This window comes from Heteronotia binoei, chromosome 3 (assembly GCF_032191835.1).
Source record: "Heteronotia binoei isolate CCM8104 ecotype False Entrance Well chromosome 3, APGP_CSIRO_Hbin_v1, whole genome shotgun sequence".
Classification (NCBI taxonomy): domain Eukaryota; kingdom Metazoa; phylum Chordata; class Lepidosauria; order Squamata; family Gekkonidae; genus Heteronotia; species Heteronotia binoei.
In genome coordinates, this window is record NC_083225.1 from 170,590,393 (window position 1) to 170,617,952 (window position 27,560).

A 27,560-nucleotide genomic window follows, 5' to 3' on the forward strand; every position below is an offset into this window, starting at 1 on the left:
GAAGATGGGGAGGGTTGGGGGGGGAAGGGTTATTTGTAATTCCAACATTCATATGTTGTAATGGTCAATTGTACAAGAGTCAATAAAACATAAAAATATTTTTAAAAATATTGATTAAAATTAATTAGATTTAAAATTAATAAAGTAATATGTAAATTACGAGCTTTGTTTCATGTGACCAGGAATATTCATCAGAATTCAACAGTAAGACCGACCAAACTGTACTAAAAGCTGGAATCCTAGGAACTCTCCTGGGAGCACATCTGAATGAAATAGGACTTCGGCAGGGAGGGCAGGATATTTGAATGAATGAATGAATGAATGAATGAATGAATGAATGAATGAATGAATGAATGAATGATAAGCATGCCTGCTTGGGCTTGCTCTTTGAAATATTTAATTAAACTTGTTTTCATCATTGCTTTTTATGTGTAATCTTGCTCATCAGCAAATTTTGTTCTTAAACTAGTGCTTGATGTGGTGCACGGAATGTAGTGCAGTGTCAGATATGTGGATGAGAGTCACTTTGAGGTACTGATTTATTACTTGAAACTGTAAGGCAGGAACAACCAATCCTACAAATACCTAAACAGTCCTACTACAGGAGCCTTTCACCAATAGATGTATGCAGTTTGTGAGAAGATGGCAGGTAGCCGTATTTTTCGGTCCATAAGGCGCTCCGGACCATAGGACGCACCTTCCTCCTGGGGGGCGATCCGCTGCCTCCGCCTCCGATCCCGGCGCTTCCCCCGCGCCTGCCTGCCTGGCTCCAGCTCTGCTTCCAGCAAGCGCTGGGATCGCTCCACGCTGCCCCCACCGCAAACCCAGCGCTTCGCGAGTGATGGCTGCAGAGGGGGCAGCGTGCTTCCTCCGTGCCTGTCTGCCTGGCTCCAGCTCTGACGCTTACAGCAAGCACCAGGATTGCTCCCTCAGCCCTCCGATCCCAGCGCTTGCTTTAAGCATCAGAGCTGGAGCCAGGCAGACAGGCACGGAGGAAGCACGCTGCCCCCTCCGCAGCCGGAGCTCGCAAAGTGCTGGGTTTGCGGTGGGGGCAGCGTGGAGCGATCCCAGCACTTGCTGGAAGCAGAGCTGGAGCCAGGCAGGCAGGCGCAGGGGAAGTGCCGGGATCAGAGGCGGAGGCAGCAGATTCCCCCCCCCCCCCGGAGGAAGGTACATCCTATTGTCCCTTCGCTCCATAAGACGCACACACTTTCCCCCACACTTTTTTGGGGGGAAAAAGTGAGTCTTATGGTCCAAAAAATACGGTACATTAACTAACCAAATTGATACAGCTAAGAGACAGCTGTAAGACACCTTGTTTTTTCCACAAGTTGGAAAACTTTCTCTTGATTATTGTCAAAGGAAGATGGGGCTAAAAATTAATTTGTACAACTACACTATGTTATTGTCAAGGGAAGTGCTTTTTAAAAAGATAAAAACAATATGGAAGTTTCTATACATCTTAAATCCTGCACGAGGTTTGAAGAAAGCATGTCAGAAAGCAACAGGTCCTAATTCAAACCAAATTCTGCTCACCTGCTGCAGGAAAGCCACAAGTGTGCTGGTTCCCCACTTATCAGGTTTGGGTAAGTTGATATCCTTAAGGTATAAAACAAGCCTTTCGCAATCCTTTGGCCGATACACTCGCCCCGTATTAGTGCTGATGACCAAACATGTCTGGCTTAGCTTTTGCAGAAGATGCCGAGAGCTGGTCTGAGCACTGCAGTGAACCGTAGCAATCTGAGTAGAACGCAGCTGGGAAAAGGCATAACGAAGCAACATTCTAAAAAAGGAAAAAAATGAGAAATATAAATACAGCACTTTACAAAAACCTGTAATTCTAAATTCTGACATGAAAAGATCACTATTTTGAGGGGAGGGAGGGTGGCTCAGTGGTAGAGCATCTGCTTGGTAAGCAGAAGGTCCCAGGTTCAATCCCTGGCATCTCCACTAAAAAGGGTCCAGGTAAATAGATGTGAAAAATCTCAGCTTGAGACCCTGGAGAGCCGCCACCAGTCTGAGTAGACAATGCTGACTGATGGATCCAGGGTCTGATTCAGCAGAAGGCAGCTTCATATGTTCACTACAAAACAAGCCAATAGTCTTCAGCATGTTAACTAAAAACTGAAACTACTTAGCCAAATATAAAAAAAAATAACACAGACTATACATAAACAAGAGTATGTTTCTTTCACTTTTTTGGTGCAGGAAGAACATTCAGTAAATAGTATAACCGCTGAAGGACCAACTATGGCATCTCATTAATACATTTTGAAGATATTTTGCTGAATCCTTGTATGGATTTGTTCTTGCACTGCCTTTCTTTTGGGAAACTCCCAGTCCAGTTCTAAGAATAACATCCTGAGAGCAACTTCCACTGAACAGCCCTCAGCAGGATTTTGATGAGATGTGCTTTAAAGACTTCATCATTTATCTACACCCTCTCCTTCCCCTGAACCCACACCTTAATGTTTTTTCCCCCCTGGCAAGTTGCAGCCACCTTATGGCAACTCCAAAGGGTTTCTACAAAAAGAGACAGAAGTGGTTTGCCATCCGTGTGCCCCTGGACTTCCTTTGGTGGTCTCCCATCCAAATATTAACCAGGGCTGGCCCTGCTTAGCTTTCAAGACCTGATAAAGCTGGGCCAGCTCGGGCTATCCAGGTCAGGGCACAGTTTGGACAGCAAAAGACAAAACTGAAGCTGCTTAGCATTGTCAGTGATCAAGGCTTCAAACCAAGGCTGTGCACCAACTAGGGCTTTTTTTGAGCAGGAATGCACAGGAATGCAGTTCCGGCTGGCTTGGTGTAAGGGTGTGTGGCCTAATATGCAAACGAGTTCCTGCTGGGCTTTTCTACAAGAAAGCCCTATGTGAAACGATGGTGACATCAGGAGATGTGGCCTAATATGCAAATGAGTTCCTGCCGGGCTTTTTCTACCAAAAAAGCCCTGGCCGCAGCTGTATCTCTCAGCATAGTCTAGAGCCCATTATCTAGAACATCTAACCTTACAAGGATTTCTGGTCTGCTTCACCCTCTGGCCCCAATTAAAACACAGTCACTCTAAGCAACCAACTGCTTGCCCTGTTAAGGAACTTGGATCCACTGTACTTCCTTCTGTTTCAGAAGGCTCTGAGTGCTTTCCCAGTTTCTGCTACTCCAGCAGACTTTCAAGAAAACCCAGACCTTGCTTTGTTAATCATATCCATAAGATTGAAAGTCTATGGTGGTACACAATCCCTAGATGTTCTTCTTAACTAGATGGAACTAGACTGTAACTCTGTGATTTTAGGGTATGAGAAAGAACTGTGGTTTTTCCAGTCATACAGCCAGTTTAATCATCACTTTTTAGTATTAGTAATATCATTAATATTACTGTCAGTACAACAGTAAGAATCCTTACCCTTTCCCACATCCTTCAGGGCCAACAAGAAGAAAGGGCTGCTTACTATCAAACCCTAGCCAAGGTTTAAAGTAATCTAAACCTCTCTGCATATCAGGTGTCTGAATGACTGGAAGAGTCTGAATATTACTGAAGTCATCAGCAGTCAAGTTTTCAGGCTTTTTCAGCTGGTATGTCATTAGGCGCTCAGTTTCTGAATCATAATAGGTATCCAGTGCTTTGCTGGGATTTGGTAAAGACTCTCGTGCCCAGTTGAAAACCTAAAAATACATGGTTTTAAAATAGAAAATTAAACTATTTTTAAAACACAATTCTAATATAGTAAAAAACGTATAATTACTATAAAATACATAGCAGATATACAAATGAGACAGCAGACTAACATCGTTCTTTCATCATGCACCAGCCAGACTTTTTCCCTTCCTTTAACATTTCCAATGGGTCTCCATTTTCTGCTCCATGAAACACAAAATCCTGAACCATATATCTACACTGACAACAGCATGGCTTCACCGGCGCTAGTGACCTCTTCTGCTCAGCCTGTCTGAAACCTCAGCTTTCAACTAGAGATCCAAGAATGAATTATATCCACTATTTAAAAAAATAAACATTTCCAAAGCTGTCACAGCCTTGTGCGTGTTAAGTGCTACCTAGTTTAGTTTAGTTTATTAAATTTATGCCCCGCCCTCCCCGCCGATGCAGGCTCAGGGCGGCTTACAACATCGGTCATAATAACAATAATAATAAAATCTAATCTCACATTACTAATAAAATCAGTCAATTAATAAAACAATTTAAAACAGTTGGTGCTAATCACTCCCAATTTATGGCAATCCTATGAATTAACGTTCTCCGAAACGTCCTATCATTACCAGCCATTCTCAGGTCTTGCAAACTGAGGGCTGTGCCTTCTTTTATTGAATCAATCCATCTTATGTTGGATCTTCTTCTTTTCCTGCTGCTTTCAGCTTTTTCTGGCATTACTGTCTTTTCCAGTGACTCTTGTCTTCTCATGATATGACTAAAGTACAATAGCCTCAGTTTAGCCATTTTAGCTTCTTAGGAGAGTTCAGGCTTGATTTGGTCTACGACCCACATACTTGTCTTTTTGACAGTCCACAGTATCCATAAAACTTTCCTCCAACACATTTCAGAGGACTCTACTTTCTTCCTGTCAGTTGTCAGCCAGTCAATACCTTTATTGGCACAAAAGCCAGCTTTCTTCATTGTCCAACTTTCACATCCACACATAGCATATATCAAAGTGTTCTTTCCACCAATTTTCACTGCACCATCTCCTAAATCTAATCTAACTTTCCTTATGATGTGTTCAGCATGCCAACTGAAGAAATAGGGAGATAAAATGTATCCTTGTCTGATACGTTTGCCAATTGGAAACTGTTCTGTTTCTCCATATTCTGTCCTAACAGTGGCCTCTTATCCAGTGTACAGTGAATCAAAACAACAAAATGCTGTGGCACACCCATTTTCTTTAATAGCTTTTCATGATCTCTATATTCAAAAGCTTTGCTGTGATCCATGAAACGCAATTTAAAGTGAATTCAGAAAAAGGAAGAGGCACTAGAGATCCTATTGCAAATTTACATTGGTTACTGCCACATATAAGAGAATTGTTGAAAGGATAAAGTGAAGGAGAGGAGAAAGATATAAACCGCTTTAGATTTCCCGTGGCAAGAAAGGCTCAGAATGAATGTAGTAAACAGAGAAAATAAACATAAAGCATGTGATGCAGAGGGTAAGCTATATTTTATATCATCTTAAAAAGGTATTGAGCAGTTCCTCATCCCAGTCGTTATTAGCAATGCTCAAAGGTTTGTTATTTACAATAACTGAATATGATCATTCGGATACTATTGTACCTTTGACAGGCACACGTCAGTATAATTCAATAGCTAACATCTATTTGGAGATATTTATATATTTGGATATATTTATACAATGCTATCTATAAGACTGCAAACAGAGAAACAAAGGAACAGAGAACTGATATACTGATAAACTGCCTACGTTATAAAATCGTTCTTATAGCACCTAATATCTTGTTTTTAAATTGCCTATATATGTTTTTATTCTTTTATAACCGTAATTTAAATTGTTCTTATCATGACTGTTAGCCGCCCAGAGTCCGTTTCCAGAGTGGGCGGCATAAAAAAGCTAACATAAATAAATAAATAATATTTTGATATTTTTATAATCTTATTACTATTGTTACTTTATTAAGCAAATGAGAATGGCAAGAAGAACATTTTTGGCATGTTATTTATATTCTGCACAGAATTGTGCTACAAACTGCTGAGCCACATAGTACCTAGAGTTATTCTACATTTGTGGTCCTGAACTACAGCAAAATGAAAATTCTATATTGAAACTGCAATCACTGAAATAATTTTGATTTGGACAGAGTTACCTCTTTTGTAAATTCCTGTCTTGATTTCATGTTGAGATTTCCACCCAGTCCTCTTATCAGGCTAATTATAAACTGTCCTCGTGCCGTGCAACCATGCAGATGAGACAAGCCATTCATCACTGTTCCAACCAAACTTGTTTCTACCACATAGTCATTCTACAAAACAGAACAAATGCCATGAGCAGGCTATCAACTAGCTGCCAACAACTGGACTAACTGTTATTGCAGAGTCCTGTTTAAGTAAGCAAAAGACATTAAGACTGAGGTTAGGCACAAAAACAGGAGCAGCCAAAGTATATATGATCACTGAAAACTGTGCATTACTTTTGTAAGCCTTAAAAGTACACAGTATGTTCCAGCTGGTGTCTTAAACTATTTGTTCTGCTATCTGTGCAATGGCTTACAAGTCATCCCCAATGTGCTCAAATGCCAGTACTTCCCACTCCTCCGGCAACAAAGGGCCGTTTTCGTTGAAGGCTTTGACACAGTTTTTGCCCTACCTCTTTCTTATCTGTTTTTTCCCTCCTGCAAGGTAGGACAAAAAGTTACTTTTCACCTCGTCTAAGGGTATATGTGTCACAGTGGTGTGAGGGAGAGGTGAAAAGGTCAACTACATCAGGTCAAAAGAAAGACACGAAACAGCTGAGGAGCTAGGGAAATCCTGCATATTCCCCTCATGAAGATTAGGTTTTCCTCTACATGCAAAAATGTCTCTTGGATATAGGAGGTGTATATGTCTACAGCATCCTACTTTGTCTTTAAAAGCATTTCATTCAATCAAAAAGAGAAGATATTTAACAGGAGTTCTTTTTCAATACTCAATACTCCTCAAAATTTCCATTTTTTTCATCAAAAAATAGTTTAAAAGGCCCCAATTTTCATGTTTTTTTTCTGGGCCTTAACATTAGGGGTGTGCATTCGGTTTGGCCTAATCGAAGAAACCTCCAAATCACCCCTGATTCGGAAGTATACGGTGCCATATGTTCTGTGGCAGGGAAGCTGGCATCTGGGTGAGAGACCCAGAACCAGCATGCTTGTTGTGCTTGGCCAGCTTTCCCCGCGTTGTTTGAGGCAGGGCTGGAGAGCTGGCATCTGTAGATTGTGTGTTCTGTGGCAGGGAAGCTAGCATCTGGGTGAGACGCAGAACCAGAATGCTTGTTGTGCTTGGCCAGCTCTCCCCGCGTTGTTTGGGGCAGAGCTGGAAAGCTGGCATCTGGGTTTGCTGCAGCCAGGTCTGCAGAGCAGACCTTGAGCAGATTGTGTTTTGTGTGGCAGTGACGTTGGCAACTGGGTTCCAGGCCAGCAGGGTTCACAGTAGATAGATGGATGTAGTGCATTTGGGTCTTATAGAGATTCTCTGGTGTGAAGTTAGGTTTGGCTTTGGATGCCCCAGGAATTAGACTCCCTGACCCAATCTTTTTGGGACTTGGGGGTTTTGTAGGGGAGAGTCTCCTGCGGGTTCCCTGCAGTTTTGGGGGCTCTCCCTCAAATCCCCTGCCCCCCCAGTAGCCTCTAATTATTCCCTATGTTGCCATTGATTTCGATGGCCCATAGGGTATAATGATGGGACAGGGGCACCCTCTTTGGGTGCACCTGGAATGGGATCCCCTGGCCCAATCTTTTTGGGACTTGGGGGTTTTGTAGGGGAGAGTCCCTTGTAGGTCCCCTACAAATAAGAACATAAGAGAAGCCATGTTGGATCAGGCTAATGGCCCATCCAATCCAACACTCTGTGTCACACAGTGGCCAATATATGTTTGTGTGTGTAAATTTGGGGGCTCTCCCTCAAATCCCCTCCCCTCCAGGCGGCTTCCAATATACCCTATTTTGATTTCAATGGCCATAGGATATAATGGGACCGTATATTCGGAAATAGCCATACATCTACCGTATATACGGCTATTCCGAGTACCAGTATTCGGAAATATACGGTATTCCAAATATTTTGGCCCCATATATTTCCGAATCCGATTATTTTTGAATTTTTTTTTTGCACACCCCTACTTAACATCTCTGCACTAGAGACAGCACATGATGACAATGGTAACTGGGGGCTGTGTGTGTGAATATATATTCCTACCCTTTGGAATAAAGAAGCTTTTGCTATTTTGAGAATTTCTCCTTCATACACTCTGAATACTATAAAATCTGTTGTGATCTGTCACCATAAGGGGCAAGGTGAGGCACTTGTTTTGCCCTCCCTTTTACTGGTGTTGCCACCACTTTGGGTAAAATCCAGCCCCTTCTCTTGTGGGCTGCCTGAGGCCAACTCCACAAGTGTGTATCACTGTAGCATGTCAAACAGCCAAGTTGGATAAATAAGGACTTGTGCAGACTCTATCTAATTAAACAATTGTATTTTTACAGTGCATAAACTCAGGGTAGTGCAAGGACAGGTGCACTAAACAAAATAAGCAAAAGGACAGTTACTAACTAAGTACTTACAATCCACGGCATATCTAGATTGTTGTTGTTTGTGTGATACCCCCACCCCTAGCGTATCTGCAAACCCTCTTTAGCATCATTCCTTTCTGTCATCCTTCATGGCAAAACAGGCAGCTCCCCTACCATACTCTGCAACAAACTCCCAGACAAAAAAAACAGCTCCTCTTTTCAGACCCCACCCCATGTGTTCCAGGGTCTTCAGCCAATCTGGGTGTCAGGTCCAAAAGCTCAAACACCAGACCTGGATCTTCCAATCAAGAGGTGTTAACACATCAAAGGGCTAATGTGTTTCCCTTTCCATAGTGAAAGGATGCTCTCTATTCAGTGGACAGCACCTCTTTCCCTTCTTCCCAGCCACAGAAACGTCAGGGTCCCTTCCCATCACTGTAACTATGACAGCATCTCTTGCTCCCCAGCCTCTCATTCATTCACAACATTTTTCAGGCTTTAGATATTAAACTTAAGAGTTATTATTAAGAGTTTTGGTTTTTTGCAACCTGGCCAAATAGAACTTCACTTTGAAATTTTATTCTAAAACCCCGAGTGACTCACCTGTTTCAGGACCCAATTTAAAGCCTTCTCAAAATAGTCCCCAATCCAGTTTTCCAGATTGTGCCTACATTCCTCAGGCTGATTTCTTAGCCAAGACTTTATCAAGGAATTGAGATCCGTATCTTCATCACTAGAATGAGATATATCTGAGATTAAACCCCAAATAAATTTCACAGTTCCCATTTGGTTATAATAAAGCATCCATGCATTCAGGGTTCATTCTGGGATGACAACAGAGTCATTAGTCTGAGTAAAAGGTTTGCAACATCAAATTAAATATTAAATCCCAACATATTGTGAATAAGTACGTTATAATTACATCTGCCTATTTTATTTCCAGCTACTCTAATTATGTATCATATGGTTTCATGGTAGATAGCTCACATCTCCAACTCCAGTCTAAGAAACATCATCAAAAAACAATATTAACTTTACTATTTAGTAAGCTTATTGAAATCCTCCTCCATGATGTTATTATGGGAGAGCATCAATCACCTGTCAGGAGTGGAAGAAAAGGACACTTATTCCTCCACCATCCCACCCTCCAACTAACAATCAGTGCAGCTAAGACATTATGCTCACAAATGAGCTGTTAGACAAGGGATTTCCCCCTATCTTTAATATTTACAGTAAAGCTATAGGCCTCCTTTCATATATATGCATACAGTTGACTATACTGAAACATCTATGTTTTTTATTTACCTTTCAGTCAAAATCTCTAATTTACATTTATTTCCTTATTTTGGGATATATAATCTATTTTATCCACATTCAAAGCAAGTAACAATGATATAAAATGTTATGCTAAGAATCATACCAAGGCTATATTAATACATAAATTAGTTACTTGTTCGAATGCAGTACATTAGCTAAGCAGATTAAGTAATTGGTTGTCAACCTTTATGTCCCCTTTTAGAGTCAGTTATAAAAAAAAAAATCACAGGAATTAAATTTAAATTGCATTTAAATATAACTAAAATAACTTTAAGAGAAATGTAGTACATTATATAAAGTGGAGTCTACTGACAGTAACATTCATGCAAGGATTTTATTCATAAAACGGATTGTTTTGCAAATGAAACAAATAAAAACAGATAGCATGTGAAAACAGTAAAGGCAGATAAAAGTAGATCTATGGTAAGGTTTATTTAACAGTTAAATCAAGTTTAGACTTCCCCCTTCCTCAGCATATGTGAAGACTGCAAAGCATCCTAATGCTCATCTGGCAAACGTCATTATGAATTACCTTAGAAAGATCATTCCCATGCGAGATATTGTGGCAGGAGAAGCACAACTCAAGTCATGTGTTTCAAATATAAAGTTCACATTTGGGCCAAACTGAATTCTTTCTCCACTGGGCATAGTGAGCAAACGGTTGTCATCAAGGACAGAATTCAAAGATTCAATCCACTCAGGGTCTATGTCACCATCACAGATTATCCATGATGTAATATCTGTTCACAAGAAATAACAATATACTGTCATCTCATTTAATCAAAGATATGAGCTGTTAGAATTGGGATTTACTTTGCGGTTAAGAGTGATAAAGGAAAAGATGTGTACAAATTCCAGTTTCTCACGCTGAAGTATATAGGGAAAGACCCCTGATTCAGATATTAAGTCCCAGGTTAGTACAGACAATTCTTTAGGTGTTTGCGACCCAAACTGTTCAAGTCTTTGAAGATCAAAACTTGCACCTTGTTATCGGTCCTGGAAACAAACTAAACACCAATGTAGGCAGCCTAACACCACCTCAGCATGATCAACTAACTGTCGCAGTTGGTGCAAACTGCCAAATTCATAGATTTGGTAAAAAATATCCCCAAATCCAACCATAGTGATTTTCCCATTTTAGTTCCTAGAAAATTCATCCTTGTTTCACACGTGCTTCACTGCTATTTTCCAACTTTGCACTTGTTATTCTTAGATAAGGTCAGTGGTTATTACTTTTCTCTGAAGAGTGATTTTGAGGTATCTTATTATCATAAAGGCGATAACGAGCACCTTCATGCTGCTGCAGACTAACCATATTCTGATACTGTCATAATATTAAATAAGCTAAGGTGGGATCCTATGCACATTTATCTGAAAATGTACTATGGACTCAGTAAGATTTGTTTCCAAGTAAATATACATAGGATTGTAAAGACTTTCTTTTTAAACAATGGAATATTAACGCAGACATACCTGGTGGTTCGCGGACCACTTGCCGAGCACTGTTTGTAAGCACGCCATCAGACCACTCTCTTGTGTCCATGTCAATGTGGCCCAACAACTGACGGCGAGGCATAGCTTTGGGGTTCATGGCATACAATTTCACTACTTTGCCAACTTTCCCAAGGGCAGCCCTTAACATCCGCCAAAGGGTTGATTTACCAGCACCGCTTGGGCCCACAATAACAACTCCCATTCTCTGACGTAGTTGTTCGTACAGTTCCAATCCCTTCTTGAGCTGTGCAGAAAAGAGAGGCATGAAGCAATGTTAATAGCACAAAAAGAGACTTCCTCTCACATTAATAAGTAGCAAACAGACATTTTCAGAATTTCAGTTACCCGATGAGAAGAGAGTGAAATCATTGCTACTGCTGGCCCAAAATTGCACTTAAGTATTTTTATTGCTCCTGGGTTCTAGACTATATTTAGACAAAGCACTGGAAGTATTATACTGTCAGCTGGCTCTTGGAAGGGCTTGTAGACGATGTTGTAAACTGTTTTTTGGGACTGCATTCCATCTTCATTTCCATCTTTTTAAAATCAACTATCTGTCCCCAAATATGAAGGGACTAGTTTTTTGGCTAGGCTAATTGCTTTCCAGTGTGGGATGGTAGCATGGTACAGCCCAATCTTGTCACAGGTTGGAAGCTAAGCACGGTTGATACTTGAAAAAGATATCAACAAGGAAGACTCTGCAGAGGAAAGCAATGACAAACCACCTCATCTTCTCACTTGCCTTGAAAGCCCTTTGCTGGGGTTGTGCATGCCAGCTGTGACTTAATGTCAATTTAATTTTTTATTTATTTACACAACTGCCTGATGTTTTGGTGAATACATTCCAAGATCCCAAGGTCTATCCTACTTGGATGGATTATGTGCATGTGGGTCTGAAGAGACTGAAACTTTATGTTTTCTTTGATTACATGTTGGCTGCCCCTTTGAGAGATCTGTGGGTATATCCAGTGATAGCTTCCATGTTTCCATGTCCTCTCTGTTAGCCGATCCTTATATTACTTTGGCTGTGGCTAAGTTTCTGGCAGCAGTAGCTTCTATGCAAGGATGGAAATAGAGGGTGGTAGTTATAAGACTGGTTCTGTCTAGGACTGCTGTGTCATCGGATTGTTAAATAAAGAAAGTATTTGCGTGAGCTTGCAAAATTCTGTAGGGCCTTCTACCATTCCATAAGGTCTGCAAGACAGAGCTATCTCACCAGGCTTTCAGCTGAGGCAAGTGGGCATCCTTCCTCTACTGCCTATACCATCCATTGTCCTCCCCTACAATGACTCACCATCTGGACTATTATATTTGGGCTGATATTTATGTTTTAATCTGCAAAATGTGCCCACTCCACCTATGTTATATTTTATTGAGCTGTGCTGTTTTAATTGTATATATATTATTTATGGTTGGATTTTAACTTTTTGTACTATGTCTGTAATCTGCCCTGAGCCCGCTATGGGAAAAGGTGGAATATAAATCTACCAAATAAATAAATTCTATTCATCCACTATCCACAGATACAATGCGCCTTCAAATATCATGCCTCTGATCTTACAGATCTGCAAGAGTAACACTGCAATCAACTGGTGATTTCGATGTACATGTCCACAATACTTGTTGTTTTACATAAATGCATAATATTTCTATTTAAGGAAGATTTTTCCTTTAATACTTCTGTAAACAAAACATATCAAGATTGTTACAATTAAAGTGCCCAGCATTATGATTAGCCTGGTCATGATATTTACCTGGGTAGATATGATTTCCAAATTAGCCTCCTCAAAAACTTCATGTAATGCCTTGCAGAGTTCATCATAATCTACATCCTTAAAATCAATACCAGGGAAGACGTCTTTAACTAACGCATCAAACCGAGCACAATCTGCAAATGTAAGCTTTGACATGGTATTAAGTCGCAAAGCTTGGACCACGATATGGCTTTCATTAACTGCACAGGAAAAAAGAAAGAAAAAAGTACAATTTGATCTCTTCTTGCTTGAAACAACAAAGTACATTCTGGTACTACCAGAGAACTGCAGCCACTGGATATGGTAAATTCACACCTTAGATTTCAGATGCAAATCAGAGGACAAGGGATCAGAAACAGACTATAAAATGTGAGAGTACAATACTAGTCATTATTCCAATGGCTTATTTATATTGTCAGAGGAAAAGAACAAATCAATACTGAACTTCATACTGAACTTTAACACAATCCTGCACAACTTGTGACACACCAGGTTGGAACCATCTTACTGACCAGCAAAAATTCAATAAACTGCCAGTTTTGGATTACAGAAACAAGGGGAAGGGGGGGAGGGGGCGTTTGCAAACACCTGAATGGATTCACTTTGCTGAGACACAAGGTGAACTAGCTTATCGTAGAAAGTTCTCAGCTTGTTGCATAACGTCCTATCTGCAATCAGCTTAATGGTACGTACATTAAACCAGCACCCAATGTTGTTTTTTGTCTGGTGTGGCATTTCATTTTAGAAACAAGGATAAAAATATTAGGGATTTTTTAAAAAGAAAAAGAAAACCATCATTCCCAACTCCTTCCTCTGACTACGCAAAGTATGTGTTTAAGCAGTGAGGATCAGATTTGCATGAACTGTCTGCTAAACCTCCAGTTCTTATCAAATTAATGATAGTTGTTTGGACATGCAAGATTCTAACTACATTCATTATGCTTTAAAATAAATTCCTATAGAAGAATTTAAGATAATGAGACTGTGCATGAAGTTATTACAAGCTTATAAATATTTACTTTTAGAAGGCCTAAAAATGTTTACCTATTTCTTTTATTCCATTTTTCTTCAGCTGGCGAAGTAGATTTCCACATCCTCTCAGAACTGTCTTCAGGGCACGCAAACCCCAATCATAGTGCTGCTGAGGTGTCAAAAGCTCCCTGAATTTTTAAGAGGACCATATTTTATTTATTTAAATTATTGATATCCTGCTTTGCTCAAAACAACTTACCGTTAAAGCAATATATCAACAAGCGGACTGACTGTGGCTCAGTGGCAGAGCATCTGCTTGGTAAGCAGAAGGTCCCAGGTTCAATCCCTGGCATCTCCAAAAAAGGGTCCAGGCAAAGTGGTGTGAAAAACCTCAGCTTGAGACCCTGGAGAGCCGCTGCCAGTCTGAGTAGACAATACTGACTTTGATGGACCAAGAGTCCGATTTAGTATAAGGCAGCTTCATATGTTCATATGTTCAACAACATAAATAACAATTTACAAGTTAATTTTAAAGCAAACAACAGACATCTTTCAACAGCAATCAGATGCAGGGAAAATTCCTAACCTCTGCAGAACTGAACATGACTAAATGGCAGAACAAAAAGAGAAATCAACCAAAAACATGAGTTCTTTTTAAAAAATCATCACCTGGACTGTAAATGTCAATATTGAAGGAATCAGACAGACATTATAGGGACTGGATGATTCTAGAGACTTTAACTAGAGACTTTAACCTACCAAAATGAATTAGGATATTGGTGCTGGGATAAGGGAGAGTTTTGAAAGCGTTGGCTTTCACAGAAGAAGCAGAAGTACTTTTTTCCCTTTCTCATAGTACAAGAACTCATGGACACTCAATGAAATTGCTGAGCAGTCGGGTTAGAAATGATAAAAGGAAGTACTTGTTTTTCACCCAAAGGGTGACTAACACATGAAATTCACTGCCACAGGAGGTGGTGGCAGCTACAAGCTACAAGTGTAGAAGGCTTCAAGAGGGGGTTGGATAAACATGTGGAGCGGAGGTCCATCAGTGGCTATTACCCACAGCTTATTGTTAGAACTCTCTGTCTGGGGTAAGTGATGCTCTGTATTCTTGGTGCTTGGGAGGGGGCAATGGTGGGAGAGCTTCTAGTATCCTGACCCCACTGATGGACCTCCTGATGGCACCTGGTTTCTTTGTCCACTGTGTAATGGAATGTTAAACTAGATGGGCCACTGGCTTGATCCAACATGGTTTCTTACGTTCTGATGTTCTTATCACTCAGAGCAAAAGAAGCTGCTGCAGAGATAACTTGGGTTAGTAGATCTTTCACTGCACTGGATGAAGCCTACAACCATGAAAGCTGCCCTGGATTAAACAATCCCATCATCCCCACAAAGTCCATGCTTCTTAAATTCCAGACAGAGGATTCTTTCTTAACTTTATTCCTCTAAAGTAGCTGTCGACAGTGGTAGCTTGCAGAGCTTTCTTGACTGTGGTGGAAATAAATGGATGCTCCCCACCTCAATACAACATACTCCTCATATTGGCTGAGATCAGCTACAATTTGGTCACCCACTTTAACCAAGTATTAAAATGTATCAACAGTTAGGGCATTTGCCACTAGCTTCCTTACTGTTTTTTCCTCTCCCTTTCTTCCACGTAAATCTCATTAGAATAGACAGCCAGGGAGGTATATTGGTTTTAGAGTCAGACTGGGAGATGCAAGTTTGACTCCCCACTCTGCCATGCAAATGCCCTGATCTTAGGCTGGTCATACCCTCTCAGCTTAATCCACCTCGCAGGGCTGCCATGAGGATAAAATGAAGGGGAGGAGGACAAGGTAAGCCACTTGGAGTCCTCATTGAGGGGGGGGGGGAGCAGAATATAAATGAAGTAAATGAAGGTGAGGAAAACAGATCTGCGATGCATTTTCAACTTAATACTTATACTTTATTTTTTTTATATCCTGCCCTCCCTGCCAAGGCAGGCTCTGGGCAGCTCACAGCATAAAACCACGACAATTAAAATCCATACAATATTATAAAATTTCACATTCAATAATTAAAGCAGTCAACAATGATTTGGTGCTAGCCTCTTTGATGTTGTATGATTTCAATGGCGACACTATTTCTTCCATTTCCCTTCAGTACAGGCTCAACGTCAGTTAAAAGCCAACCGGAAGAGAGTGGTCTTGCAGGCCCTGCGGAACTGGGCAAGGTAGATAAAATCTCTACCTCCTCTATTTTTAACCCTCAAAACCTAAAAATTCTCCTAGAAGCTTTCAGAGGAAATACCATCACCTCCTTTTTCTTACTTTGTCTTGAGATTTGAAATACATATTACAAAAAAAAAATCCATTTACTGTATCTTATGTCCATGTACACACTACTTGAAGCTCTTCAGGATGATGGGTTGTATTTGGTGCTTGCACAGGGGACTACCTTTACCTTTTTAAAATCTTGAGAGCCAATTTGGTGTAGTGCTTAAGTGCACCGACTCTTATCTGGGAGAAACGGGTTTGATTCCCCACTCCTTCACTTGTAGCTGCTGGAATGGCCTTGGGTCAGCCATAGCTTTCTCAGAGCTGTCCTTGAAAGGGCAGCTTCTGGGAGAGCTCTCTCATCTCACAGGGTGTCTGTTGTGAGTGGGGGGGGGGGTAAGGTAAAGGAGATTGTAAGCCACTCTGATATTCAGGGTATAGGGCGGGATATAAATCCAATATTATCTTCTTCTTGTTGCTGTTCTCTAAACTCTTCCATCTGCCAGATTCTATCTTTAACTCTGTCTTCTTTTACTTACCCAATTGTTGTGATGGTATTAGCTCGGCAGCTTTGATCCTGAATACATGAAGCTGCCTTATACTGAATCAGACCCTTGGTCCATCAGTTCCAGTCCTGTCTACTCAGCCTGGCAGCAGTTTTCAAAGATCTTTGGCAAAGGTTTTTCACATTGCCTACTGCCTGGGCCTTCTAACTGGGGATGCCAGGGATTGATCCTGGGACTTTTGGCATGCCAAGCAGATGATCTACTATGGAGCCACATCCCCCTCCAGCCATGGCCAAGCTGGGCAGCCTGGAATCAGGCAACGCAATACTTAGATCACTGAAAACTTCAGAAGTTGAACTGCAAGGCCTTCAAACAACTTTTGGCAAATTTAAGTGTTTCAACTGTGGCAATACAGCTGTTAAAGCTAGGCTGATTACACAAGCAGTCCACATCAGTTTCAGAAGCATTAATAATTAGCAAAAAATATTTGCTGCTTATACATGAGAGTTCACAAATAATGTATACAACACTGTTTCCAAATGCTCAAAGCGCTTGTATACTTTACCCTAGAAGCTGTTTGAATGATTCAGTATTATAAACCACTTATATTTGGGGGGATGGGCAGTTGATGAAAAAAGCTATCAATTTTCTTTTTATCCAGCCTTCACTAAAAGAGCCTAGGGAAGTTTACATCGTTCTTCTTTTCCCTATTTTATCCTTACCACAACATGTAAATTATGTTAGACTAAAAGATAATGGTCAGCAATGAGCTTCATGGCTGACTAGGGATTTGAACCCAGACCTTCCCACTCATAATCGGACATGACACCTTACTAGCTCACACCAAGGCTACTATTAACATGTGCGTTCATGATTGGGCTAATGCCTGGACAGTGATTTTTCCATCTCATATTCTCAATCATTAAGAACATAAGAGAAGCCATGCTGGATCAGACCAATGGCCCATCCAGTCCAACACTGTCACACAGTGGCAAAAAAACAAACAAACAGGTGCCATCAGGAGGTCCACTAGTGGGGCCAAGACACTAGAAGCCCTCCCACTGTTGCCCCCCACCCAAACACCAAAAATACAGAGCATCACTACCCCAGACACAGAGTTCCATCTACACCCTGTGGTTAATAGCCACTGATGGACCACTGCTCCACATGTTTATCCAATCATTATAGTGCTCTACATCAAAGCAACATTTACACATATGCTACACAAAAATACCTTCTCTCTCTATAGATTTAAGATTTAATTGCTTCATATGCTATAAGATTGAAGAATCACTATTCATCACAAAGGGGCAAAGTATCTATCGTCAAAAGACAAATAAGCAGAAGGAAGGAGACAGACTGTCCAGGGAATGAAGAAAAGACAAGTTTCCAGATACTTACTTTGCTAAATTGAAAATAGCCACCAGTTTTCTTCCTAGAATTTTAGCATCTTTAAAACCTTCTGAATATAAAATCACCTCCGCAATGAGCTCATTGTCAGGACGAGTCATTGCAACTGGCCGGAACAGCTGTTTGAGATTGTCAGGCAATTTCTGTCTGCCTCCATAGCCCTTTCCAGCAGGATTCATTGTGATAAAAATTCCAGAGTTGTGATCCATTTCAACCTGTCAGTTTAAAAAAAAATCCGCAAGACATATTCTGCTAATAGAAATCAAATTACTTTGGAGCATTTAAGAGCTTCGTGCTAAACATTTTTATAACAATTGTATGCACCGATGACTATTAAAGAAACTAACATTAATCCAGGTACATTCAATTTCCTGTTTGCCACAAATTGGGGAAAAGTGAAAGAGGACTCAACACTTCTGACAAAGTATTGGTTTCTTACTCCAACACAAAGATATGCCTGCACTAAAAAAACATAAATTCAGTGAAGCAAACCCAATACACTTTATTACATTTTTTCTTTGTGTTTCCATTTGTAAGACTCTCCTAAAAAAGGAAAGTTGTGCTTTCTGGGAAGTTTCATTCTTGGTGGTTCCTGGGTGGGATCAGTATTACTAGATGAGAAGGCATCTCTTCCTGGATTCTGGATTCAGGGTTCACTCAGAGCAGCAAAAAGTGGCAGTTTTCCACCTTCAGATTCCAGACTCAGCTGGAATCTGGAAACACCCCTAAATGTGTACCCTATATATTAAATACTGGGTATGGTGCATTAGAGTTCGAACAGGAACATGCTTTATTGGTGACTACATACTAAGACAAAATGGTGGGGCCACAAGTCCAAGTCCGCTTATATGCATGCAAAAGAACCACCCCCCAGATCCCCATAGCAAATCATGGCAGTCAAGTTTCACGTCAAGACTGCTCATTGGTTACTGCTTAGCGTCCAGATCTCAAGATGTATCAAAGAGTCTCTAGCCTTTCTGCTGCAGCCCGGGGCGGGTGCAAAAGCTTCCCACCAAACAGTACATAACACTATAACTACACAATCCTGAACACTAAACTGAATACTGAACACAAAGAATCATTTCATGTTGTAGAAAATCAGAAACAATAACAGAGAAAGACCATAGCACCAGACAGGAAATGACAAAGGCCTTTTCCACATGGGTTATCTGCCCAGAGTACCACAAACAGAACACAAAAACCAACAAGGGACATCACAATGACAGCAAGGAACAGTGTGTCAAAGCTGACTCAAGCCTTTCTCCATGGAAAAAGCAAGAATAACTGCAACAAGAGTAAGATGTTGCATTCTACCTCCTTTCCAAGAAGCTCGCACACAGGCTGATGTTTCTTCAAAGCATGCTGAATCGTCTGAATCTGCATGGATACGGCAGACAGTACTGCTTCTTCCAGCCGATTGAACTCATCAAAGCAGCCCCAGGCTCCACACTTCACCAAACCAACAAATATTCGGCCCATTGATTTCACATCAATACCCTTAAAATAAGAGAGCTTTACTTCAGATGTGATACTTTCAGTATCCGGCTTTCCTATATGACAAGCTACATTAAATATTAAGAGCTGGAGAGAAGATATAAAAATTTTTAACTATTCATATATAGATATTATTTTGCTGCCCTGTGCCAGCAACTACAGATGGGGAATCTGGGAGTGAGTTTTGGGCTTCCCCACTTTCTGACCTGTTTCCCATATTCCACAGAGAAGATGACACCCAAATCAGAAGATCCCACATTTATTTGAATACAGATGTTCTTTGTACAAGAGTTACATTGAACACTCAGAGAGGAGTGGCAAAGGGGCAGGAGGCAAAAAAGAGAAAGGTTGGTCATTATCTCTTCACATAGAAAGGTCTCTGAGATAGAAATAACACCTGAACAAACCCAAATTTTTTAAAAAACACAGAGCTATTTCACCTCATCGCAATTAAAAACCAAAACTTGTCTTCCAAGGAGTCCTCCCAAAGCCTTTACAGATTCTGTTTTGCCAGTTCCAGCAGGACCATAAGGATTTCCTCCAAGGCCCATCTTCATAGCTTGAGTAAGTGTGAGATAACACTTATCAGTCAATGGCGTATAAACAAGCTTTGGAGAATTCCCCTAAGGATGCAATACACATATAATTAGTTGCTTTTTTATCATTAAACTCGTAAACTAGTCAACTGCTTGGTCCAAACACCGACAATAAAACTGCAAATGACTAATTATCCATGAATGCCAACAGGTGTAAACTGGCTATGCAATTAAGGGAAACGGAAAGTGTGCCATTAAAAACAAACAAGCACCTTAGTTCACAGCTATCCCGGAAAAGAGAGAAGTGGAAGCATGATGTGAAAAGTCAGTAGAAATACAGGGAGTGGGGGCTGCAGAGACCCATGAGAGTTAGAGGGAGCAGAAGCGCTGGGATGCAAAGCCAAATCCGAAGTATGTTTGTATCCATGGAGGCTCTGGATTTGGTCTTATGGAACAACAGTCACCATGCTGCACAAGCAACAGCTTTTGAAACAGAAGGGAGGCTGCAATTCAAAGAAAAACTTTTTTAAAAAAAAAACTACTGAAAATACCTAAAATAGCTTTTTGGATCTTGGCCAAAATGTTTTACAGGTCCGTCATATTATAATTTCATATGCGAGAGCCACGTTATGAATGTGAACCTATTATGCACAGCAAACAGACTGGGACAACTCTCAAAAACTTAATTTGAAACCAAAATAAACAAATAATAATGGAAGGAGGATAGCGACCATATATTATTTGATGAGAATATGCTGCCTCTAAAATTTATTGCAAATTGTACCTGATATTCATAAGTATACTGGAGTTCAGCATCTACCATCTGAATGTAGCATTTTTGGTCCTTAAGGTAAAATCTAAGTTGCTTCTTCCACACCCAGTCATTATCGCTATGAATTTGGGCTTCGTGCAGCTGTCGTACAATATCAATGTTATGAATAATATCAAGAACAAGGGCTTTAAGTTTCAGTTCAAGGATTCCAGATTCTGGGGATAAATAGTTTTAAAGAGACAAAGGAATTACTGTTTTAGTCATGGTGGTTTTCCCCATCACTAATTTTTCACAAACTTAGAAATGCAAGATGACAATTACAACAAAAAATCCAAAGTAAAAATGTATGTTGACAATAGTTAAAGTTGAAGGTAGTTTAGTGATTTCCACAAGTATGGCGGGGGTGCTTCTGAAATCCTGTCCTGATGGACCTAGCCTCCAAAAGCGGAAGGGGCAGTATGATGTAGAGGTCTTCAGTATGCGACGAGAATTAGTGAAAATCATCGTCCCTGACAAGGTAAGATTTAGACAGGATAAAAACTATTTTCTTAATATGATACTAAAATAGTGTTTCAGGCCTAAACATGTGCTTTCATATTTTGAAAACACATTTGTTGCCTTCTTCCATACTTGCTATGGTAGACAATAAACAGTTAATGCTGTACTGTGGTTTGAGAATCTTGAGTGACATGGGATTCAAATGGAATTCTTCAATTGAGAGTCAGTTAGAAGCAGCAGTTGAAAGTTGGCAATGAAGAACTGAGAGCTGACTGGGAAGGAAAACTAAGGGAGTGAGGGGATCAAGAAGAATTCCCATTCAACCTTGAGGAAAATAGCTCCTAGAAAAGAGGGGTGATCCCCATCCAATCTGAAGGAGAGGATCAAAAAGGCTCCTGAGTCAAGGAAGTGGGAAGCTTAACCCATCCCTGAGATTAATAGTTCCTAAAAGACAGGCATGATCGGTAGTCCACGGATAAGGAAGGAAATTGGAACTTGTTTGAATGTTCCTGCCTCCACCAACTTAAGTATCTCTTAAACCAAGAAGCTTATGCTAGTTTATGTGAGAAAAACTGCCAAGAAATCTCCTCAAGTTTTATAGAACCGTATGAATAACAGAAACAGTCACTTGTTTGTGACAAATTATCTGACATTAATTTGTATACAAAATCACCTCATTCCAGTTGCTTGCTCACCTCAAGTCCTAAACTTGATTCCTACCTGATAATTTCCTCTCAAAGTTAGAAAAAAAAGTTTAAAAAAAACCAAAATCTACCATCAGCCTCTTGTGTGCCATTTTCAAAACAAGACATAGGAAGGATTTTAGGTTCTCCCCTCAGTTCCCTAGGGTGGGTCAGCATATATTTAAATACATTCAAATGACTGAGTGGGACAGCTAGAGAAAAACAAAGAAGAAGAAAAAAAAGGAGACAGAGGCTGCTCAGCAAAGAACAAGATAAAGGGAAATCCTATGAGGGAGGATGAAATTGTCATACCTGCACTGCCTGAATCTTCAGTATTAGTGTCTGTACTTGTATAATGCTCCAATTTAGCCATTAATTCTAATTCCAGCTCTTGCAAATTATGTTCTTTGATTGCATTCTCCACATCTTCAGTGAACTGAATTTGTTCAGCCAAACAAAGAATCTATCAAGAAAACAGAAATCACAATCAGCAATGTAGCTTGGTTCCAAAGTCACATGAAGCTGTGGCCTAATTTAATCGTAGTTGGTTTGCAAGACCAGGATTCAGTTCACAGACCCAAACCTGGTTTGCCTCAATAAATCCTGGATAAAATTAAATCCTCAATAAAACCTGGATAGCCCAGACAATCCCAATTCCATCAGATCTCAGAAGCTAAGCAGGCCCCTCACAGCAGCTCCAATCCTAAAACAGTCTGCCCCAGATTTGCAGGTCTTGGCTGAAAACACTGGAGACTTTGACCAGCCTGCAGGTTACACAGAGACCAAGTCTAGTTATGCCTAGCATTTTGTATTTTGTCACAGAGTCTAGGCTTAGGATTGGATAAGGCTTACGAATCATACACATTTAGAAGTATCCATTATACCTTACATTCAGCTACTTGAATAATGTTTACACTGTTTTGCTAAACATTTTCTCGCTTTTAGTATAACTTCCTATGCCACCCATACATGACCTTCAAAGTTTAACTATGAAAAAACACCAGGAGGTACATTTCATTAAAATCATTTTAGGCAGACCTCATTCTGTCAACTGGCAAAGTGCATAGCAAGTGTTCCGTTTTAAAATTGGCTGTTCCTCCAAGCAAGTTTCTTTTTACAAGATTTTAATAGCTATTGGACTGAAAGGGGTGTGGGGTGGGGAGGATCTTACCTGTGAGGGGAAAAGTGATGGATCAATAGAACCATGTGATCTTTTCCCAATGGCCACACAGCTGATCAATAATTGCTTCAATGTCTCCTTCATCTCTGAAGAGAGTCTATTTAACCAAACCTAAAAATAAAATAAAAAATCAGCCCAATGTCACAAATAACAAGTGAATGCTTTTCTTCTCAAATGTTTTTATAATTTAGAGCTTACACTCTTACCTCAACATCATTCGATAGGAGGATTTTATTTTTGAATGGTACAACTTCGCCCTCTAAGGATTTCATTGCAAGGATGTGTTTAAAATCATCATCGAAGCTTACACTGTGAATCCCTGTTAATTAAAGTACAGCAGTATCTACAACTGAGTATGTGATCCTACAGGCAAGATGGTGATGGAGCAATAGCACTGATCAGACCCTCTCCCAAAATTTTTGGTTTTCTTCTTTGCCTGAATACTCAGAATACCCCACACTTGCCAAGCCTTCATGGAGAGTTACCAGCTAGCCGTGGAATGTTTATCCAGCCTTGAAATAACGTAGTACAGTGAAAACACTTGGCAGGCTGAGATAATCTGGCTGTCTCAGCTTTTTAGTGTCCACGGGCCAGGTGTGAGGTGTTGAGTATTAGATGGTGAGTCAATTATTTTCCCTCATTACTTTAACTGAGTATGCTAAGTTTATTTACAATTTTGTTAACAGTCACTAGTATGCCTGAATAAAAGACCATGGAATTTGCAAATAGCATAATTCTGGGCAGAAAGGTTTGGTTCACTATTGTAGAAGCGAAGATTACAATTTTCCAATATGCAGGATGTTAATAAGAGATATATTAAATTAAATATCTAAGGGAAAGTTATTGTCACCAGTCTATCAGATAGAGAAGCATCTGCAAACTGGAAGCTGATTCTAATGCCCAAATAGGTGAGCATTAAACCTTTGTGGTTTTATTTTAAAAGTTTGACAACTAGCACATATGTGTAAGCTAAAGACTACTGTATTAATATAAAATCTCTTCACAAATGTTGCACTGGATCACAGCTTACCAGCAAAAAGTTTCTTAAGGTGAGACTGAATAACAGATGGATTAGTGGACTGTCCCAAGATTTCTAGAAGATCATCATCCCCAATGAAATAGAATCTAGGGAATGCCGAACGCTTTTCCTGTTAGGGAAAAAGGGGATTAAGGTTTGCTGTGTTTCAGCTGGGAGCTAAAATTCTATGCTTTTACTAAATACTACACTAATACTAGAGATTTTACCTCCAAAAATTCATTTAAGGATTTCTGACATCTTTGAAGCTGGTCAAGAATAGTCACCAAGGCATTTCTTATTCCTGCTCGAGAGTTCAGGGATATTATTCGGTTGTCCTGCTTGATATCAGCCAATATTGATCTTTAAAAAAAAAAACATAATGTTGCCTTAAAAGTGTCAAATACCAGTAATAATTAATTTATTATTAGTCTCAGTTCCAGAATGTTAAAACACATAAATTTATTTTATTGATTTACTTTATTTATACCCTGGTTTTCTCTCACAGACCCCAAACAGCTTACATTGTTCTACTCTCCTCCATAGTATTCTATTGTTCATCTGAGATGAATTAAATAGAGCAAAAGATATAGTGCAAAATAATACCAACCGAAAGTCTTCGTCTACTCTGTTGAAACGGCCTTGTTCTCTTGGTAAAGCTCCACGACCAAAAATGGGCTCCAAATAGACCCACTTCCTCTGAATTTGGTTTAAATTCTGCAGATACTCATCCAGCTCAGCAAGCTTCTTCTCCCAAACAGAAACTTTATCTTCAAAGCCTTTATAATACGGGGAATCCTTCAGTGACTGAAGAAGGCAGCGATTATCGCCCACCTGATTGACTATATCTTTCCAGTCCTTAATTAGTTTTATCATCCGCCCATGGCTGTCTTCATAATCTGTTAATGTAAAAATGGCACCGACTCCCCAGAGTTCAAGTTCACGCAAAGCTTCTCTAATTGTGACCTCACCATGAGCCCGGCTGTTCAAATCCTGTTTTAAAACATAAATTACATGTTTTTCATCAAAGGGTTAAACCAAAAGAAAGAAGGATTTTGGACAATTATGAAATGCAGTGTATAAATCAGCACAATATAGGGACATGCATTGCACACAAAAGCTTATACCACACCACAAATGTGTTAGTCTTTAATGTGCTGCTGGACTCTTGCTCTTTTCTATTGCTGCAGATGGATTTACAAGGCTACCCATCTGGGATATTTCCGGACTGAGCATGTACCTTAAAAAATCCTTATTTTAATATATATACTCATAATATATATATATATATATATATATATATATATATACACACACACACACACACACACACACACACATACAGTCTGGTTTTAAAGCCTAACCAGATTTTAATTAAATGCTGATAATGTTTGATGTAGTTTTATTCACTTGTATAATTTGGCTCTGAGCCATGTTGTTAGCCGCCCTGAGCCTGCTCCGGCGGGGAGGGCGGGATACAAATAAAATTTGTTGTTGTTGTTGTTGTTGTTGGTTTTCTGGAATACCAGCAATTGGGTCCCAATTTTTTTAAAAAACATTCAGGAATATTTAGGGCTGGGAACTTATGGCTCAAGGCTGGTTTTTTTTTTAAATTTTATCAGATTTGGGCAACTGTGGGGGGGGGGAGCGCTCCTAGGAAACGGAATCAGACATTAATGGGATCACTAGAATGATTCTTGCACAGCCCTTCATGGCTCTCTGACTACGGGCAAAGAAGATAGAGCAGGTCTGCAGCTTGATTCCTTTTGTGGGTTGGTTTGTTTTTTGGCTTTTTTTTTTAGTACTTCTGCTTGCTGTTGTTGCTGTTGAGGACTCTGCCTTGGATTTCTGCTGAAAGTAACGTAAGAGAGATCATGGGATTGATTGATAGAAAGTAATTAGTAACAACTGTGATATATTTATGAAAGACTAAGTAAATTTCCCAAGTATTTGATAAATATTAATACATTTCTGAGTGTTCACATAGGCATAAACTTCAAGGAATCACTCTACAACGTTAACAAGCACAGTCCAATCATCTGAAGCTCTTCTCTACTGCAGGCGTCTGCTTGGTTCTCTTTACCTCAAGCGTTGCCTAGTGCAAATAAAGTGCCATAACCAATAAACGTTCTGTGTGTCTTTCTTATACTTGTGTTAAGTTGTAGACAAATAGTGTACGGTCATGATTCTGCAGATAAGTTTGCTCAAACACCTGTTTCAATAGGCTTCTCAGAACAGAATATGTGTAGACCTGGTAGAATCTTTTCCTGTTCAGCTTCCTCTGCATGTTCTCTCTCATACGCTTAGACAGATTTCTACTGCCTGCTTTTGCCTGTCTAAAAAGATCTTGTTCTGAGCCTGGACAGCTTCAGGATTGGTTTTCTCACAATGCCCGTTGTTTTAAAATCTTGTTTCAAGTTTTCTGTGTTTCTTGTTTTGGCATGGAGAGGGGTTGTAGTGGCGGGGGAGAGGGAATGGCCCCTTTTCTTCCTTTCTTGTTCTTTATAGTTTTTGTTGATTTTGCTCTGTGCTGTGCTGTTTCTAAAAAGGTTTAACTTGTTCTGTTGGGTTCTCATCTCTTGGCTTGCTTTAGAATTCTTAACTTGGCACTACACAAAATCCATACTCCAAATTATGTTCTAAAATGAATTTAAAATAAATATCAACTGAATCCTATTTGCTGGGTGGCTCTGGGGAAGGGGGTTGGTGGAAGTTAGCATTTCGCCACACAAATATGTGATATATATATATATATATATATATATATATATATATATATATATATATATATATGTATAGCACATATTTGTGTGGCGAAATGCTAATTTCCACCAACCCCCTTCCCCAGTGCCACCCAGCAAATAGGATTCAGTTGATATTTATAGTACCAAAAGTGTTGCTCTTGCAACTCTCATACAGGAAAAAATAATCAACAGTATTGTAACAAGAGATGTTAGAAAAGTAGACAAATATCTCAAAACAAATCTCTCAAAAGCACCTAACTTCATGCTTGCTGTATTGCTATAATCTTCCATCTTTCCAGGTGTGGCAGGGAACAGGTATGCCAGTGATGATGAGCAGCTGTGGCTCCTGGGACTCCTCCTGTGAGCCAATGATGGTACTGGATGCAAACTGCAGAGAGGAGAATTTGGTTGGCCCAAATCCTCCTACCTCTCACTTTCTGAGATGCTTCTTAGAGAAGCAATGTTAGTGTGTATGCCTCTATGCCACTGTCTTGTCAGGTCTGGCTGGTTACATTGGTCTTTGCTAACCAAGTTCATTTGCCTTGGATTCTCTGGCCTGACATTGATTCTGGTTGCATTTGCCACATTGGCCCTGGATTCTGCTTCTGTAGTTTGACACTGGTTCTGCTGGGCTTGTAACAGTGCCCCTTATTTCAGTTGGTTTGACTTGACAATGGTTATGTTGACCTTACCACATTG

General features: G+C 40.0%; 1 protein-coding gene across 1 annotated transcript in view; it reads right to left on the reverse strand.

Annotated features, from left to right (window-relative positions):
* The window catches only part of DYNC2H1 (dynein cytoplasmic 2 heavy chain 1), a 230,035-nt gene that overhangs the window by 165,986 nt on the left and 36,489 nt on the right, over window positions 1-27,560 (reverse strand). The window contains exons 26-43 of the mRNA XM_060234883.1: window positions 24,728-25,110; window positions 24,348-24,480; window positions 24,133-24,250; window positions 23,309-23,421; window positions 23,094-23,213; window positions 22,235-22,385; window positions 20,754-20,956; window positions 19,874-20,056; window positions 19,254-19,436; window positions 17,931-18,154; window positions 13,832-13,947; window positions 12,788-12,987; window positions 11,013-11,277; window positions 10,072-10,279; window positions 8,826-8,955; window positions 5,829-5,984; window positions 3,401-3,660; window positions 1,537-1,783 (exon numbers count right to left, since the gene is read on the reverse strand). Of these exons, the coding sequence (XP_060090866.1) occupies window positions 1,537-1,783; window positions 3,401-3,660; window positions 5,829-5,984; window positions 8,826-8,955; window positions 10,072-10,279; window positions 11,013-11,277; window positions 12,788-12,987; window positions 13,832-13,947; window positions 17,931-18,154; window positions 19,254-19,436; window positions 19,874-20,056; window positions 20,754-20,956; window positions 22,235-22,385; window positions 23,094-23,213; window positions 23,309-23,421; window positions 24,133-24,250; window positions 24,348-24,480; window positions 24,728-25,110 (3,393 nt within the window). The remainder of the gene's footprint in view (window positions 1-1,536; window positions 1,784-3,400; window positions 3,661-5,828; window positions 5,985-8,825; window positions 8,956-10,071; window positions 10,280-11,012; window positions 11,278-12,787; window positions 12,988-13,831; window positions 13,948-17,930; window positions 18,155-19,253; window positions 19,437-19,873; window positions 20,057-20,753; window positions 20,957-22,234; window positions 22,386-23,093; window positions 23,214-23,308; window positions 23,422-24,132; window positions 24,251-24,347; window positions 24,481-24,727; window positions 25,111-27,560) is intronic.